The sequence below is a fragment of the Alligator mississippiensis genome, chromosome 5, assembly GCF_030867095.1.
Source record: "Alligator mississippiensis isolate rAllMis1 chromosome 5, rAllMis1, whole genome shotgun sequence".
Taxonomy (NCBI): domain Eukaryota; kingdom Metazoa; phylum Chordata; order Crocodylia; family Alligatoridae; genus Alligator; species Alligator mississippiensis.
The window spans coordinates 170512155-170531057 of NC_081828.1; the positions used below are offsets into that span (position 1 = coordinate 170512155).

At 44.0% G+C, this 18903-nt stretch overlaps 1 protein-coding gene across 8 annotated transcripts in view; it reads left to right on the plus strand.

The window, feature by feature from the left end:
- The first annotated feature begins 903 nt into the window (after positions 1–903).
- Positions 904–18903, plus strand: part of ICA1 (islet cell autoantigen 1) — a 128730-nt gene continuing 110730 nt past the window's right edge. For 3 of the 8 annotated variants that reach the window (XM_014603226.3, XM_014603227.3, XM_019498040.2), the window contains exons 1-2: positions 1217–1381; positions 18336–18374. In XM_014603226.3, the coding sequence (XP_014458712.1) occupies positions 18358–18374 (17 nt within the window). In that variant the 5' untranslated portion in view covers positions 1217–1381; positions 18336–18357. Of the gene's footprint in view, positions 999–1216; positions 1382–18335; positions 18375–18903 lie in introns of those variants that run through there. The other 5 variants (XM_059728971.1, XM_059728973.1, XM_006258307.4 and 2 more) reach the window with 3 other exon arrangements.

Below are 18903 nucleotides of genomic sequence, written 5' to 3' on the forward strand. Positions count from 1 at the left end.
CCTACCATCCTCTCAAATGCTCCTTGTGCTAGTCCAAAGGTTGCTGATATTTGCGGATCCTGGTTTGCTCTGATTAAAAAAAATCCAAAATGTTCTGATTTAACCCCTCCCCCACCACATTTTTCCGTGATTAAAATGAAACACCCCTATATAGATATCTATATCTATCTATCTATCTGAGGCTTTTCATTTTAATCATGGAATATATGTAGTGGAATCTTAATCACGATATATATAGTGATTACAACCATATATATATATATGGTTTTAATCATGGCATATATATATATAGAGTGGTGTTTTAATCAGTATAGATCATGGGCGACTGGCGCTGTGACCAGTCCTGCCGACCAGGGGGTCCCCCTGCGACTGATCTCGCTTCTGGGAGCGGCTGCAGCGATCGGCTGGCACTTGCAGGGGGGGCACCAGCACTCCCGCCTGCCCCCTGCCCATCGCCTAAGTGGTGAGTGCAGCCGGTCAGGGGGTGCACCGGCACTGTCAGGGGTGTGCGTGCACCCCCTATGTGTCACCACTGGTATAGATAGACAGATATAGGGGCATTTCATTTTAATCATGGAAAAACATGAATTTGGGGGTGGGGGGAGTTAATCAGAAATTTGAGATTTTTTTATTTCGGATTTTTTTTTTACTCAGACAAAGCTAGGATCCTTGCTGATATTTTAGACAGATCTAGGGTGCCCTCAGGCTATGGAAAGTTATTAACACAAGGAGTGGGACCCGTGCCGTGGCCTCGTTTACTAGGGCGGGGGCAGCCTTCCTTTCGGCCCGGGCCAGGCAGCGCGGTCCTCCTTGCCGCCCTGGCAGGACGAGCCTGGACCCCGATCCACGCTCCTGTAGGCCAGCGACCCTCACTGATTTCCAGGGGGGTGAACCCATGCCATGACCTCTTCCTACCCCTGCTGTACCCTGCCCTCTCCATCCGGGGTGGCCGACCTACAGCACGCGGGCTGTGGGCAGAGCGGAAAGCGAAGGAGCAGGTGGGGCGAGGGCACGGGGGGGGGAGCCGACAGCGGAGCAGGGTGGTGGGGGCTAGTTTGCGGCCCAGAAGGGAGGCGAGGGGCAGGTGCTCGCGGAGGGCGAGCAGGCACAGGACAATCGAGGGAAGCAAGCGCGGAGCGGGGACAATGGGGGCGGGCCGCGCGGGGGGGAGGTGTCGGTGACGGAGGCCCCGCCCCGCTCGGGCCGTTGTGTGGGGCGGCGGCGCTGGGGCTCGGATTGTGACGCTGGCGGGGCCCGAGTGCCTGGGGCGGCGGCGGCGGCGGCAGCGAGGCAGGCCCCGGCGGGCTGTAGGGGCGCCGCGGCGCGGCAGCTCAGGGCAGGGCAGGGCCCCCCTCCCGGCTCCGCCGCATCCTCCGCCAAGGTGAGTGCAGCAGCCGAGGCCCCGCGGCCCTGCAGGTCCCTCCCGGCCGTGCTGCGCTGCCGCGGGGTGGGGGTGGGGATGGAGACGGGGACGGGGCTGATGCCCTGGTGGGGGGAGCTGGGGGTTCCCCTTGGCCTTGGCCTCGGCAGCCTTTGCAGGTTGCAAAATGGCACCTGCCCCCCTGTCTCCCTCGCTCTTCGCTTTGCCTGAGGGCACTTCCTAGTCCCCACTTCCCCAGCCGGGTGGCAGTGGGGGAGACCAGGGGTTTGTAACGAGTAAAACCCACCGCCTCCCGGAGATGCCCGAGATGCTGCGCCTTCTGCCCGGACCCCTTCAGGGGGCTGCTTCCTCCTTTGCCGGCGTCCCAGCACGGGCGGTCGTGGCAGCTGTCGTTTCTTCTCTGGGCTTCCTGGTTTGGCTTATGCTGGCTAGTGGATTTTTAAAAATGTACACGTTCATGGCTGGACATCTAATGAAGTTTAGCCAGTGTCGCACACCCGCCGTCTCACCTGGCCGTGGTTTTTCTCAGAGCAGCGTGGATCTGATGCCTTGGCGGCCTTTACATAAAGGCCTAACCTTGTGTGTTGTGAGAGAAACTGGCCTGAGCAGGTCCTTCTAGGTGAGCGTGCAGGCAGCAGGCTGCTTCACTCCCTGCTGCAATAGCAGGCGTTGAGATGCTTCCTGTTGGGAGGTACCTCATTTAACACCAGTAGTCTCAAGGTGTCATTTGGATCTCGCACCTGTCACAGGTTTGCTGAGCTTCGGTGTGTTGAACCCTGATTTAGAAATATGTGGAAAAAATCGGAATCTGAGCCTTAGTCTCCAAAATATTTGCATCCCCTGTGGTTGCTTGGGATTGGTTTGGGAAAGGGAAAGGCTGAAGCTCTTCCTTCTTGATTTGGTATCTTTACTACTCCTCTGCACCACCTGTTGTTGTCCTGGTTTCACTCTGTTATGTTCTCCTGTATGTTGTTGTCTTGATAGGGGTGTATTAAAATTGCAAAGCCTTTTTTTTTTTTTTGGCTTATTGTTTGTTTTTTTTTATTTTGATCTGAGAAAGCCTTGTTGATAGTTCAGTGTACAGTTCTGCCCAGAAGGCTGTCACCTGATGGTATCAGGTGAAATCTATGGATGGATCACATTGTCACAATGTAGGATAAGTGGTGGTTGCCTTTTTTGGAGTTCATAATTTTAGGCCTTGTCTGCATTATTTTTCCCCCAACATTTCTTTTTGGGGAGAGCCTGAGAGCTGACAAAACCCTGACAGCTGTCAGTGTTTTACTACCTTGTCTAAGCTATGCTCTATGAAACTATGAAACTCTTGTCTATACAGGCTAGGGGGAGTTGAGGGGGCTTTTTGGTTGCAGTTTTAGTCTTTGCTCATATATAAATTTATAGGCGTTGCTCCATTTATAGGCGTTGCTCCACCAATATAGTTGTTCCATTAGAAACCTTGTGCTGATGTTTTTTAGTATGAATGATTTGAAAGTTCTATCTTATTGTTGAGTTTGGGAGAGATGTAAACCAGACAAAGGTAAGGTGCTAATACCTGAATTAGGTTCCACACAGGAAGCTGTATGAGTGGAACTATACATTTCGACGCACAATGCATTTTTGTAAGCGTAATTACATAGTATTGTGAATTGTACTGGGATCCGGGGTGCACTGACAAGCAGTTGTCACACGCTAGCTTCAGACAGTGAATTGTTATTATTGTACCTTGCCAGGAGGTGGCAAGGAAATGGGTAACAACCTGTTTGCCAAAAGCAAGTAGCTACCCCAGGATAAACTGTAAACACACAAGCCACCTGTGCCAGCATAGTTTATACTTTGGTATGGTTTTACCTTTGATTATTCCTCCAGGAATTCTACACTGGATTTGAGTAAGTTAAACTGGCATAGGGCCCTACGTTATGTGTCTGTCCCTTTTTTATACCAGCATAAGGATTGATTATACCAATACAAATGTGTCATATGTTGATATAACCAGTAAGAATTTCCCCATGTTGGCAACATTTTAACTATATGTACTTGTCTACATTGGGACTCTAAAAGTTTTCTCACTGTTTGGCCTTAATGATGATAATTTTTATGGAAATTGAAATATTACCTTGGTTCCCAACATAGGGATAGGGATATGCAGGGGCAGGAATGGAAGTCATATATGGCTCTATGGAGAGGAAGAGCCATTCTGAAGTATTTTTTTTCTTATTCTATAATACTGTATCGTATTATGGAAAAGATAGTCACTGATATACCACAGACTCCTAATGCAAAGCAAAATTGTACAAAGCAACATTCCAACTGAACTCAATTAGAATTTTGTCTGAGTGGAATTTGTAAGATAGGGGCCTGTATTTTTCCAACCTATTCCTGTTCTCTTTAAAAAGTAAACTTATCTAGCCCTTCTTTCCATAGTATATGCATTTCACAGTCTGTTTGCCAAGTAACACTTCCCAAGAAATTTTGAGTAATAGCAGCTACTTTTTACTTGTGTTGAAGACTGTTGTGTAAATTGGGAGGAAAACTTGATAGTTTATCAGTCAGTATTTACAACAAAAAGTCAGGAAATAGCATCCGAGTCATTTGTTTCCTGAAGAACGCCATAGCAAGGAAGTACTTGGCTGTTCAAGATGTTTTGCCACTGTTCAACCTTAAAAACACTTTACAGATAAAATGGTGCTGGCTATTGCAAAAGTATTATAAGCAAGGCAAAAAATGCCTCAAGAAAAATGACAAATAAAGCAGATTGGCTAGCCAAGAGTGTTAGACACGCTGTGTCTGGCAGTCTTATCTTACGGTTGCCATTGTGTGGTTTTTGTTAGCCATATAGGGCAAAAGAAGGATAATTTTGACCTCTTATGCAATCAGTTACTATAGATCTTTATTTAATATAGGTAATTTTAACAATATTCATGTAGTCTGCTTCAGTAGAGACGATTCCAGCAGATATGGTTGGTTTTACAGGATGTGAAAAATGTGGTACAAAAGTTATTGGGTAACATGCTTGATAAAGCTTAGTCTATATTGTCGTAGGTGTTGACTCCTAAGGGCAGTAAAACAGGATTGCCATATTTTGCTGTTGCTGTGCAAGCTACAACTATTGCTAATCAAACCTCATGGATTGGTATACACTGATCAGCTGAAAATGTTCAGAGAGGAATATTTTTCCCTTTGCGTATTGCTGCAGTAGTGTATGGTGGTGCGGGGTGGGTAGGGTTTTAACTTAAATATACAGAGTGCTAACCACTACTGAAAATAAGTGGCCCAATGAGCCACTCATCTAGTTTACTGTGGCAATAGCTGTCTGTGACATATCAGATAATAAAAAGGACTTGCCAAGTCACTTTGTGTATTGGTTTGCTTTCTAACAGAACAACATTGTACAAAAGTAAAATTCTCCTTGGAATAAAATATTTTACTGTGACTAAAGTTGAGATCTGGCCAAGATACTCTCCAAGCTGTTTTGGTTGCTAAACAGAGACACAAAGAAAATTCCTTAATGAAATATCTTTCTATTTTTTTTTCTATTTGGTGTATTTTTAATTTAATTTTAGATTGCTAATAAGTGTTGCTAAAGATTTTTTTATAGTCATGTTTGGGAAATCAAATAAATCCTTACACTGTGGTTAAATGAAGGACTGAATTCCACTCCCAGCTCTGCTACTGACTTGTCCAAGTTCACTCAACAACTCGTTCAACTTCTGTTTCTTTAATTGTCCCTAATATGTGTATAGTATTTATATTTTCACTCCCACAGATAAATTTAGGTTTTAATTTAAATGTATGAAGAGTTCCTAACTGTTTGGATGAAAGAATCTATACTAGGGAAATAGAACCGTGATGTTTTTATGTTGACACTGTTTCTTTTGCAGCAACTGCAAAGTTAATATAGTTTAAGATCCACAACAATAATTTTCTCTTTCTGTATTAATTTGTTTGTATGGTTAACTTACACACACAACTTGTACTTATCTAAAAAAAGACCTTTGTTTAGACATGATTCCATTGCCATTTGAATCCAGCTGCCTTTATAGTTCAAATACTTTTGTTACAATACTGTGTGCAGTGACACCACTTAATACTCTTATTTGTATCTCTAAGATAAAACCCTATTTTTAGGGTTTTTCGATTTGTTCTGTGAAGTGTTCCATGGTTTGAAACGTGGAATATTAATTTCAGAAAGAAAGGGAACACTTTAAAACTAAACTTTAAAATATGTTCTAATTTGTAATTAAAAAAAAAAACTTTTGAGGTATTCCTGTGATTGGGCAATTTGTAATAAGTAATCTTTCAGATTTATAGTATAATCTAGTTAGATGGGGGGGGGGGGGGAAGGACTGTAGCCCTAGAGAGACTGTCAGTACAGTATTAGTTGCAGTAATACATATTCACAGAAGAATTAACAATTGATATGGTTCTTCCAGTTACAAAGGAACCAAGTATAGCTTTAAAAAATTGTGAGTGAAGGTGGTTTTTCCACAGTTCAAAATTCCTACTTCAGCTTCTTCCTGCAGCCCAGTATGCTGCGTTCCAAGATTTTCCAGTTCTGACAGTTGACAGATGTCCCTTCAGCTTATGAAACTGTGTGTGTGTGATGCAACAGCAGCATGCAGACATGTTCATAGTTAAAGGGAAATGCACCATGGGTAACCTACTGCAATGTAAAAGGAAGAGTGGTAAACCCTAATTGACAGAACATCTTGAGAGGAAATAGGGTCCTGACAAGTCTAAACTGAAGATTGTTGCCTGCTTGGGAAGATTGAACAGAACAGCTATTGCAGAATAAATTATTCTGAAATAGTTCCCTGTATGGCCACTCTTTTCCAGAATAACAACTCTACTTTGTATAATAATTATTCCAGAATAAAGTGACTCCTGTATTTTTTTCCAATCAATTTCCCCATATTAAAAACCACTTAAAACAGAATGAAAAAGGAACTGATTATCAAATGTTTTCGGCCAGATTGCACTCCACCTACTAGGCACAGAAATTGACTTATGCTTCAGTGGCCGTGTCTACATGAGATGCTGATTGCACAGTAGCCTATGACTACTGTGCAGTAGCGTCACATGGGATAATGCATGATGCAACACTACTAAGCAGTAGTCTCAGGCTACTGCACAGTCAGCATCACAAAAAAGTCATTCATTCCTCAGCGCTACTGCGCTGTAACTCTGTGCAGTCATTTATTACTTGTTTATACACACAGTTTTAGTACTTATTTATGCAAAGTAACGACTGCGGAGCCAGCATCTCATGTAAACGTGATCAGTGTGATTCTTTTCTACTCTGCTCGAGTCCCTGAAAATAGTTAATGCAAAACATAGATGAATCCTCCTTTGTTTTGTTGCCTTTTTGGTGACCTGATTTTAGGTGTTACAGAAATGGATGCATTAATAGATTTTCAGCACTTGAGCAGGGTGAGATAAAATTACACTGAGGTGACTTAGTCCACTTGGATGCCTTATAGATGGAACAGAATTTAGCCTTTAGTGTCACTAGTACTATTTATGTTAGAGAGTTATATACCCAAAACAAAGTGGTTGAAGATCCAGTTCATAGATTGACATTTTGTTGTACAAAGTTAAACTTAACCTGATTTGTTCAAATCATAAGCATTGTTCCCCATGCTCCAGATTATGAATCACATGACCTCACCTATGTGATATGTCTTTGGGTATTTGCACTTCTTGTTGTGACTTGTCCTCATCATAATTCATTTAGTTCAGGAAAAGATGACAAAGAGGATGTGTATATACAAAACACTACTGCACAGAGGTTACTGCACATTTATTTAGTAGCATTAGCAAGTACTAAATAAATGCACAGTAACCGGAGCTACTGCGCAGTAGCACCCGCGAATGTCTTTTAAGTGAATCCACTGCACAGTAGCCTAATAATACTACACAGTATCATCACTTAAAAGATGTTCACCAGCGCTACTGTGCAGTAGGTGTGGTTACTGCGCATTTATTTAGTGCTTGTATTAGCAAGTACTAAATGAATTTTCAGTAACCTCTGCACAGTAGCGTCTCATGTAGACATGGCCTCTTTGTCATCTTTTCCTGAACTAAATATAGCTCCCAGTATTATTAGGCTACTGTGCAGTCACTGTTTTGTGTACACGTGCCCAGAGTATTAAAACTTCCTTAAAATTGCTCCACCGTAAAATGGATTAAATCAGTCCTCTAGAGAAAGAGAGGAGGAAAGGGGGTGGAGATAAATGTGGTAGAACAGGGGGTTTCAACCTTTTTTGGTCGGTGTATCCCCAGTGACCAGTCTAGAAGCGGGGAGTCCCCTGGCAGCCTGTTGATGGGGGCTGGGGTCCCCTGACAGCCAGTCAACAAGCGAAACCAGAAGTGCCAGCGGCTTCTCTGCACCACTGCCACGTACCCTCTGTGGTTTTCCAAAGTACCCCCAGGGGTATGTGTACCTGGTTGACAGCCCCTGTGATAGAATTTCAAAGACTAAAACTTGAGGGCGTGCAATTCAGAGTGATTCGTGTGAAGTGTATACAGTCTTGTCACTTATGGCTTTTAGACTTGGAAAAGCAGAAATGGTGGAAAATCATATACAAAATAATATGTCTCCCAAGAACACCTCTAGTAAAAGAGCAAAGCAGGTTTCATCAGGAAGTTATCTCAAGTACTGGTTAGAGATGTGAACATTTTTTTAATTATAGAGTAGGGTTGGAGTTAGTTTGTACCTATGCTGGTTCAGGAAATATATGAGAGGCAGTGGGGGGGTTGTGTGTGATTTCTTTTTATGGATTAAATATAGTTGGGAGAGAAGTTTGACAAGCTTCAGGCACAAAGCACCCTTTCTCAAAATATTCTGAGATGTTTGAGAAATCTCAACTCAGTAGAAAGATGCATTCTCCATAAGAAGCCAAGGGGGAAAATGTCCATTTTATAGGGTTTGAGACTTGCTTCCAGATTCTAGGTCCTGAACAAAACTGAAATGAAGACCTTTTTAATGAAGCAACAGGTTTTCTGTGTAAGGAAGGAGTTGCTATTTTACTTCCTAGAAAGCTGTGGTTAAACGATGAGGTACATTCATCCCAGAATGAGAATATGGGGCTAAGTTATGCATCTATTTCTAATTAAGCCACAGACAGATGGTGGTCAGAAGTGGAAGGAAATGAGCCAATTCAGCATTAGGTGCCAATTTCATAAACGTACATGGATGAGTAGTCTCTAACTAAATTTGACTACTTGTGTACTTAAAGCTAAGCATTGATGTGATTGCAGAACCAGGACCTTAGATAATATGGTGATGGCTACTGTAGAAATCCTTGAGAGACCTATAAAATTTGCTGGTTTGTATAGTACTATAACACAGATTTCTACATCAGTTACAGCTGATTTGTTACAAAAATGGTTATTCCTGTTGCTAGGAGTAATTTTTATAGAACCTTTAGTGAAATTAAATTGTGCATGAAGCATAAAAGAGTTGTTTGCTTTTAACAAAATTTGTCAAACTTCAGAACAAAATTTGTTCCGTTTTATCTTTAATAAATAGCAAAATTAGCTTAAGTTTCTGTAGTTGTTGTCTACAAAATGTTCTTTCGCTTAACTCTCCCCCTACTGGATATGAGATGAGAATCTTTCTTGAAAATAAGATAAATAATTTCGAATGATCCTAATACAGGCTTGTCCAACATACAGCCTGCGGGCCGCCATGTGGCCTGCCAAGCCGTTTTCTGAGGCCCAACGTCCCTTGCTCGGGACAAGCAGGTGGGGGAGGGCAGGGGAGCTGCTGACCCCTACAGGGCCAGGCTCGCATGACCTCCCATGTCATGTGAGCTGGGTCCCACTGCCGCCCCGAGGGCTGTGCAGCGCGGGGCTGCCCCGACCACGCCTGATGGGATGAGCTGGGGACAGCGCCCAGTTTTACTTGTCTCCAGCTCGGCCCCTTGCCCTCGGCGTCCTGCCCGCCTCCAGGGACCTGCCAGGCTTGGCGGTCGCGGGGCGAGGCGGGAACAGGGCACGGCGCCTGGCGCAGGCAGTTGCCAGGGCAGCCCCAGGGGGGGCGGGGGGGGCCTTGGCAGGTGTGGTCCTGGTGTGACCTCTGCAGGGCAAGGCAGCAGGAGCCAGTGTCCACCGGGCCCCATGCTCTGAGCTCACAGTGCTGAGGCTGCCAGGTGCGTGTGTGGGCGGCCGGGCACCATGGTGAGTGGGGCCGTGTGGGTGGGCGAGGGGCTGCGGTGCAGCGGCCGGCTCGCTCCAGCCCGCCTTGGGCAGCACCGGCTCATGGGGCTGCGCTGCTCGGGGGCGGCCGGGGGCAGGGGTGGGGAACTGTTGCTCCCTGCGGCTGGGCTAGGCGCTGCCCTCCTGCTACGGCGGCTGCCTGCGCCCTCCCAGGGGTCGTTTGTCTTCGCTGCAGGGAAGCGCAGAGGAGTGGAGCGGCCCATGTTCTGCTGAGGCCTTCCCCTGCCAGAAGCTGCCTTGTGCAGACCAGGCCTGAGACCCTGCCAGGCTGGGAACCGGCTTTGCTCCCGCAGTTCCGCTGTCCCCCGTTTCATGCGTTGGCTGGGCCCCAGCCGCATCTGCCTGAGTGCTGCCAAGACTTTGGGCAGCGGTGTTGCTGGTGTGGGCAAGGCCTGGGGAAGCAGTGGCATAGGCGGCCCCTTGGCCTGCGTGAGAGCACCAGTTTCATCAGTTTGGTCACATATTTTAACATGGCTGTCAAATATCTTCTGGGGCTGCCTTCAAATGGTGGTCATAGTAGGCAGAAGCGGGGCCCCAGCTGTTGGGGTGGCTGGTCCAGGACATCATTTGCTGTAGTTTGTCACTAGCTGAGCATAGGTAGGGGTTTATGCCAGCTTTGCCTTATTTCAGGCTTGTCCAACATATGGCCTGCGGGGTGATAAAATATGAATATGGCTCGCCGGCCCACTGGGTGATAAAAAGTTCATGATCTGGCCCCACATTCAAAAAGGTTAGACACCCCTGTCCTAATATGTCAAATATCTAAAGTAAATTAAATGCGTTTTTTGTCCTTTCTCAAATGAGAACCCCCTGTGTTGTGGAAGCAGAAACATAATTTGCATAACAGCAAAGGTCTTTCTTTTACCTTAATTTTACTAGTTCTTATAAAAAGTTTGTAAGTACTGTTTAAGTTCCCAAATTCCTAAACTAAAGGAGAAGACTTGCACATTCAATTCACAATCCAGCTTTGCAGAGCCCAGCCAGGCTTGAGTGGCTTGTGTCTCAGGCTTGTATTTTTTTTTCCACCAGGATTAGATTGCAGGATTGGAATCTTTTTATGCTTTGAAAAAATTGTTCATTCTTTATGTACATGGCAAGATGAATTTATGATTCTGCTTTTCTCTTGAAATAGTAGATGATATCACTCATACAGACCTAATAGGCATCTGTATTGAGGAAAAGAACTGCTTGAGGAAAAACAACAATATAGAACGTTCTGGTTATCTGATGGCTTTGCAAGTCTGTGAACTGATCAGATGTAACGCATAGTGTCCATTCTAACCAATGGATGGCTAGGCAACTTGATTCTTATGGAGCAGTGGTTTTCAACTGGAGTGCTTTACGATCTTTTTTAGGATGCCATGAGGCAATAGTTTCATATTAGTACTACTATTAAGTGTGTAGACATCTACATGTGATTCACAAGATAAACCCTGTTTTTTTTTCAAAAAAGGAATCCTTAGTGTCAAAACCATTCTAACTTGTTGTGGGTTTTCTGTGTTCTTTGCAACAGAAATATTGCTCTATTAATTTTAAGAACTTAGAATATTTTTAAAGACTTAAATTCTCAGGAAAACCAGACCTCAGACTTTGCAAGAGAGATATACCTATTTGACAGAGAACAGGAAGCTAGTTACAAAGTTGTGGAATTAATTGTTAAACAAATGAAGGTTCACACAGTCGGTGACATGATACTTCAAGTGTGCAAAGAAAAAAATAAGAATTATGGCTAGGGACAGAAGTTACACATATTACACATTAAGCAGGCAGAAAGCTCTTTAAGGCTGTAATGAAACAGACATTCATGGCTCTTAGAGAACTTTAAAAATGCTGGATCATGCTCTAAATTAATCCTCGATAGATGTGTAGTAACCTAAAGTGCTTTCTGTTAGAGCACTTCATTGAACATCTGTGCCAGATCCCATTGAGGGTTAACTTAGAGTGCAATTGCTGCCATCCCAGGTGGCATTGCACAGGGCAGGGCTGTGTAGGACTGCTCATTTCCTCTGCCTGAGTCTGGGCTGGCCCCCTTCCGTTAGCTCTCACTGACCTTAGTCAGTGATGGCCTCTGTTTCCAGCCTTGCATGCAGCCTTCCCAGGAGGGGGTGGAGTGAGGGAAGGGTTGTTTTTTTCCCTGTAGCCACCCTGGACCTGCAGCGTGTCACAGCTTAGTTGGGAGAGGGGTGCTGCACTGGAAAGGCTCCAGAGTCTCTTCCCCATAGCAGCCCAGGCCAGGCCAGGCAGAAGCGCACAGCTGCTTGGTGGAAGGAAGGCTGTAGTGGGGCTCTGGGATTTCTCTGCTCCTGCCCTTGCCAGGTCACACTGTGGTCCAGCCCAGGGGCTGTGGGGAGAGGAGTCTGGGGTCCCTCTCCCTGCTGCAGCCCAGGCCAGGCAGCAGTGTGCCCCTGCTTGGCAAAGGGGGCTGTGGGGGAAGGGCTCCAGGTTCTCATTCCCTTCCCCACCCCTGGCAGCCCCCTGCTGCAGCACAGTTTTAGCAGGGGAGCTCAGGGTGGCCATCACAGAGGACATTCCGGTTTTCTGCTACTCTGTCTTCTGTTCTCTATTGATACGAAACCTGATGTCTTTATGTCCTCTGTTTTTTTTCTTGAGGAGAAAAACAGAGGACATAAAGACATCGGGTTTCGTATCAATAGAGGACAGAGGACAACCGGACTGTCCTCTATGATGGCCACCCTAGGACGCTGTGAGGAGAGGGCTCTGGGGTCTCTCCCTCCACAGCCTTGTTGGAAAGGAGTGGAGTGGAGAAAGGGGGGGTTTCTGTCCCTGTAGCCAGTGCCTGGCAAGCCCCTGCCTGGCTGGGGGGCCATGGAGAAGGAGTCTAGGGTTTCTCCCCTCCCAGTTGGTGTTGACAGTCACCAGCTGGTGTGGGGAGAGGGGCCATTTGGGCAGCCTCCTGGGAGGCATGCGAGAGTGCCCCCAGCAACCAGTGCAGGCAGGCTCTGAGCCCTCCTCCCCCACCAAACAGTGAATGTCTGATTGCTTTGCTGGGGTGTAGGTTGTAGCCGTGTTGGTCTAAGGACATAGGCAGACAAGGCAACAACTGTGCACCAGAATGAATGTACGCTGGAAATCTATCAAAGACAGGAATACCCAAGTACCTGTGGGGACACATTTCTCACAAGAAAACCACTCTGTCTCCAATCTCTCAGTCCTGATCCTCAAAGGAAACTTACAAAACACTTCCCAGAGTTGAGCCTATGAACTCCATTCCATCAACCTCCTGGATACTAAAGATCATGGACTAAATACAGACATTGGATTTATGACACATTATAACCTACGTGACATCTGACTCCCCAGGTACCTCTCCATTATTCATCTCCCTTCTCTTCCCCCACACCCAGCCTGTCTCTCACCCGTTGACTCCTCAATCTACATCGTCACTGACTGCCTATCTTGTATGCATACCAGCCCACCCTCTGGCTTCTTTACTTTTCATTCCATCCAGGAAGAGCAGACACATTTTTCAACTACTTAAGTTGGTCTAATAAAAGATATCAGATTCACCCAAAGAACCTTGTCTGTTTGGTTTGCTTGCACTCTAACTTATGGAGCTTTAAGTAACGTACGATAGAGCGCTTTTGCCAGGATCTTTTTGAACATCTGTACTTAGCCTGTGTTTGGAAGTGAAACTGAAAAGGAAATTGACAACATTCCACTGTTCAGTAATGCTCTCAGGAGATGTGCACATGACTTGTCAGAGGATATTGAAAAAAACACAAGTGAGATACTTAAAATGGCTACCATCTTCACTTTTCAGCAAGACCACAAGAGGACAGGATGTTTTTGACATAATAGATTCCTATTTGAATTTCTGGGTTTGTCTTGGAAATCATGTAGCTTTTGCATAGACGGCAGTCGTTCTGTGGTTGGGTCAGTTTGAGGATTTGTTTCAATTGTGAAGTAACAGAATCCAAATGTCATTACATGCCACTGTTTCCTTTCATTGGGAAGCTCTTATTGCAAAAACTATATCCCAGAAATTAAAAACTGCGTATGACCAAGTTGTAAAAATGGTCAGTTATATTAAAAGTAGGTTATGGAAGTCTTGTCTCTTTTCAGGAACGTGAGAGACAATGGAAGCTGAAACATACCAGTCTTATTTTGCACATGGAAGCAAAATGGTTATCAAGGGGCAAGGTTCTGTCCTCAGTTTACAGGCTGACAGAGGAAATATTAACATTTTTTACATTCAAGCACATACCTGACTCCTGTAATTATAATACTGTGCTTATTCATGTGGGGGTTTTCCATTTTGTTAAAAAATGTTTCCAGTCATATAATCTTATACACTATAATGAACAAGTTAGTTGTTTTTTTTAAATAGGGTGTTGCTACATTTAGAAAAGCATAGAGGGAAGTCTTGAGTCTAAAATAATTGAGAACAACTTTACTGGAGCCATGTTTTCAGGGAATTGTAGGAAAGAATGCTGAGGACACAGCTGCTAAAGAGATACATGACCTCTACAAGTGGATGGCACTGGTTTCACTACCCTGCACTAGGAAATTGTGTAAAGACAGGGTGATTATTCTTAATATACTTTGATTACAGGTGGGCCTTTGCAGAATTTTTGCCAAGTCTGCTCAGACTTTAATATAAATACTTGTCTGAGAGAGAAGAGTAAATTATTTTGATCTTGCAGGCTAAAACTTTATTCTGGGGCACCTAATGGCTGCTCTCTGAGTTCTTTACTTGGGGATCCACAGGAGTAAGTGGTACCTGAATTCTGCAATGCATAGTACAGTACAGATTCATGAACTTGGTATAGAGTTCTGCCCAAGCTAATATGATATACCTGACCTATCTTGAATTCTGGAAGGAGTCTCTATACAATGCTGCAATGTAGATGTAATAATAAAATTAGCTACGTCCAATTTTTCAAATAAGTGCTTTCTCTCTATAATCAGTATGTGTATGCAGTGTGACAGAAAAGTATCTAAGGCTCTGAATCAGCAGGTTCTTTGTGGGTTGACTTTTGCCCACATGTAGAACCCCATTGATTTCAATGGGACTTTGTCAGGGTTGAGGGCCAACTTAGGAAGAAATGTTATGATTCTGTGATTTTGGTCAAGCGCTAGTAGAAATTCAGGGCTATTCAGGATGGTTCTTATTTAGATAAAAATCAGAGACACTGTGGCAGGGTACCTTCCAAGAATAGTTTTTGTTTAAAAAACGTTTACCAGTTTCTCTGAATAGCAGCAGGAGCAAACTGAATGATGACAGGGATCTTTTGCAAAAAAAAAAACCCTAAAAAGACAGATAAGACTTACAGCTCCTACTCCGAGAAATATCTCTCTTGATCTCTGGTTCTCATTAGTGACCCACAGGAACATCTTGTTCAGCCCAGCTGCTTAACAAAGTCTTTTTCAGCCTCAGCTCCTGGCTCTTGGAAGGCTCCGGTAGTTCCACGCTCTTAGTTCATATAGCTTCCGAAAGCAAGCTGAACTAATAACCTCGTATTATCCCCCTGATTCCTGTGACTATTTCCTGTATTTATTAGTCCTTTATATGAGAGTTTTTCCCTAGATGCCAACTTCAGTGGGGTAGCTATTATATACTTTGCTCATGAGGCTGGGTTGTTGTTTATTTTTAGCTTTTGTCTTTTTGGGAATTTGTTGTTGTTTTTTTTAAAAAAGAAATAGTTAAATCTATTTGAAAATGCATATGTACAAGAGACAGGACTTAAGGTTGCCCCATACAACCATATCTTTCATTTTCTTTGATGTTTGACTGTTTAACCTTAGAGGTTTTAGTAGCCTAGGTTTTTTGTATGGAATATATATTGAGAGTTTTAAAGGTGGTGGCCAAGGAGCTATCTGCGTAGTTTTCATTGACTTTTTTGTTCCTTCCCTCTCTCCTCAGTAAATCTTGTAACTCCCTGAGAAGTTCCAGAGACTAGAGGAAAGCTAATGAGATAGCCTGAGAAACTATAGGCCTGTTGGCCTAACATTGATTCCTGGGACAGCTGATAGAGGATTTAATTAATCAGAAATTGAAGGAGGATAGCCTTGATGCCTGTCAACATTGGTTTATGGAAAAGCAAATCTTGTCTCACTAGCTTGTAATCTCATAAAGAAATGTCAGGTTTGATTGATAAAAATAATAGTATTGATTCCATAGACTTCTGCAGCTCATTTGACTTGGTACCACATGATATTTGATTAGAAAAATAGAATGATCCAAAATTAACATGATTAAAATGGGTAAAATGGGTCTCAAAATATAATTGTGAAATGGGAATTATAATTAAGTATTTCCAGTGGGGTCCTACATAGGTAGGTTTTTGGCCCCATATTATTTGAGCTTTCATTTTTAATCAGTAACCTGAAAAAAAATGTAATCATTACTGAAAATTTGCAGGTGGCAGGTTCTGGATGTAGCAAAAAACAAAGAGGACAGGTTACTGAGGCATAAGGATATTGCCTGCATGGTTTCATGCTTGCTTGGCACCATGAAAACACCCTTTAATGTGCAGATATGAAATCATGCCTCCTGGAACAGAAATAAAGAAAATAGGTCATGTGTACACTATCTGGGACTCTGTTTATCACTAACCCCAAATGTCTTTCAGAATCACTGCTTCCCAAGATAATCAACTGAATATGAGTGTGGCAGACAATATTATAAACCAGGGGCAGGCAACCTTTTACAAAGGGTGGACCAAAGTAACGTAGCTTGGACATAGGGTGGGCTGCTGCTTGCACCTTGGTTGCTTCCATTGTCCCTCTACCATCACATGCCACTGAATGTCACCCAAGCTAAGTACAGACAGTCAAAAAGCCCAAGTCTGAATCGATTCAATCTTCTCAGGTTAGTCTAAGTTGCATAGATTAAACCAGTAAACAATTGAACAGACATTTATTTTGATTCTGGAAAAGTAGCTACATGCCTGCAGTGACCCAGGCCAGAAATCAGGGGGTGCTAAAGTACACCTCTCTGCTCCACTGAAGCTGACAACTTGGGCCAAGGGTCGCCTATCCACCCTGCAAAGTGGGGTTTGCAGGAGCGGTTCAAAGCATCCTGGGATACTGGGGGACTGTGAGTTCACTTGAATCTGGAGGGAATCTGGGATAAAAGTTCAATAAGCCTATTTCACCTAAATCAGTTAAGTCTGATACAACATCCATCAAGGTTTATCTTAAACCAGTTTCAGCCATTTTCAAAGAGGTTTATGTGCGCTGAATTTCTGTTGCGTTACAGATTTGAACTGGTTTCCGTTCGCTTATACCAGTTTATGTGTAATTTTTGCCCCTAGTCCCTGGGCTAGCACTTCACAAACCTGGTGGGTACTCTTGCACTCCCTGTACTGCAGCTGCTGCTTACTCTTGTTGCAAGTGCCACTGATTTCTGTCACCATTGGCAACAGACAATGATGGATTCAGCAGTAGTAAAAATGGCAGCTGCAGCAGTGTAGTGTGGGGACCCCCTGGGGAGCTGCCATTCTGGCGCCTTGCTCATTCAGTACCACCAATCCAGTTCCAGTCTCTTTACCCAGCCACAGATATTATCCTTTTTCCAGTCCTATTCTTAACAGATTTATCCAATCCATGCTTTCTTCCCACCTTCATCGTTCTGGCTTTTGCCCCCTCTGCATTTGAGTCAGATAGCTTCCTTCTGTGTTCCAGCCTTCCAGAGAGAAGGCTTGCTGAGAGCAAAGGAGAGAAGCTGACTGCTTTCAGTTCCAGTACCTGGCCTTAGTCCAGCTCAACCAGGAACATCCATTATAGGGAAAATCTGGCTTGTCATTGTAACCTGAGCTGAAAGGAGCATATTCAGTGCTCTGTGGGGATAGTATATGGTCAGCACTAAGAGTTGAATGAGAAGTGGGCATGACCAGTGAGGGTGGAATGTTCAGAGATTTCAATTGCTAAAAACTGTGAAGCGTGTGTGAATTGTAAATGTCATCTTTCCTCCAAAAGTTTTTAACCTGGCCAAATTCTGGCACATTTTCATAGATTTCATAGAGTTTAGGGTCGGAGGGGACCTATTAGATCATCGAATCCGATGCCCTGCCCTGGGCAGGAAAGAGTGCTGGGGTCAGATGACCCCAGTCAGGTGTTTCTCCCATCTCCTGTTAAATACCTCCAAGGAAGGGGACAGCACCACCTCCCTTTGCTTCTAGTTACCCCAATGGGTACCCTGGTAAACATCATATCCCCTATTTCCTGCTGCCAAATTCTGGCAGATTTTCAGAAGGGAAATTTACTGTACATCCCTGAAACAAAGGGACATGCCTGTCAAAGTTCAGATCCCTATTACAAAACCTGGGGTTTGAGGAAGTTTTCAAATAATAGGTTGCACGCATGTGTTACCATGGAGAAAATACCCTAGCCTCCTTTGTAGGGTAGAATTTCCCAGGAAAAATCCACCTGAGACAGGCATCTGCTTGGGAAATTTCAGTCTGAATGGTCAGTCTGTCAAAGTTATAACTGAAAACGTGGTCTTGTAATGGGAAGTGTTGGGCAACCATAATATTTAGTGACTTTAACAAGCCCCGCCAGTAATATGCACCTTTATCTCCACTGCCTTCAATCAGAATTACGTGTGTATGTGGACAACATTAATTCATAGTTTGAAAAGTCTTCAGGGAGAATGTAGAACAAAAAATGAAATGCTGTAATGTAATCATTTTGTTTATGATAATAGTTGCTTAAAGACAATGTATTTCAGAATTTTATAATAATAGTTTAACTGATTATGTTTTTATTTCATTTTAAGTGTCTGAAGAAGATAAGGAAACATGGATGGCCATAGGTAGTAAGTATTTTTTTTTTTAAATAATTTTAAATCTCTAAAGTAATACCATTAAAAGTCATGTGATGATATATTCTTGTATCAATGATGCTATATTTTGGCACCCAATCATTGACACACCATATTTTCTCACATATAACCCTTACCTTTTTCCCTCCAAACCAGCTGAGGAAAATCGGGGGTGTGCATTATATGCAGAGTAAGGCTACCCCATGGGTTCCAGAGCAGCACTGATTGCCACAGCTCCCCCCCAGCCCCCTACCAAATTTCTGGAGCTGTGGGGAACCACCTTCCCCAACCACATGCTGGATTGAGCTAGTGCACAGAGTTATCCCATGGTTGGACCCTGAGTGTCAGCTTTGTAGTCATGTACCAGGTTGGATTGTATTCTGGCTCCAGGACTGTGTACCAGTTTGGATCTGGCATGCGGTTCCAGAGCCAGTGTGCAGGGTCAAACCCTTTGCACAGCCCCAGTATTGGCATGAGCAAATTGGACACTGCTACGTGTCCTCCAGCCTTGGAGACCCCAGAC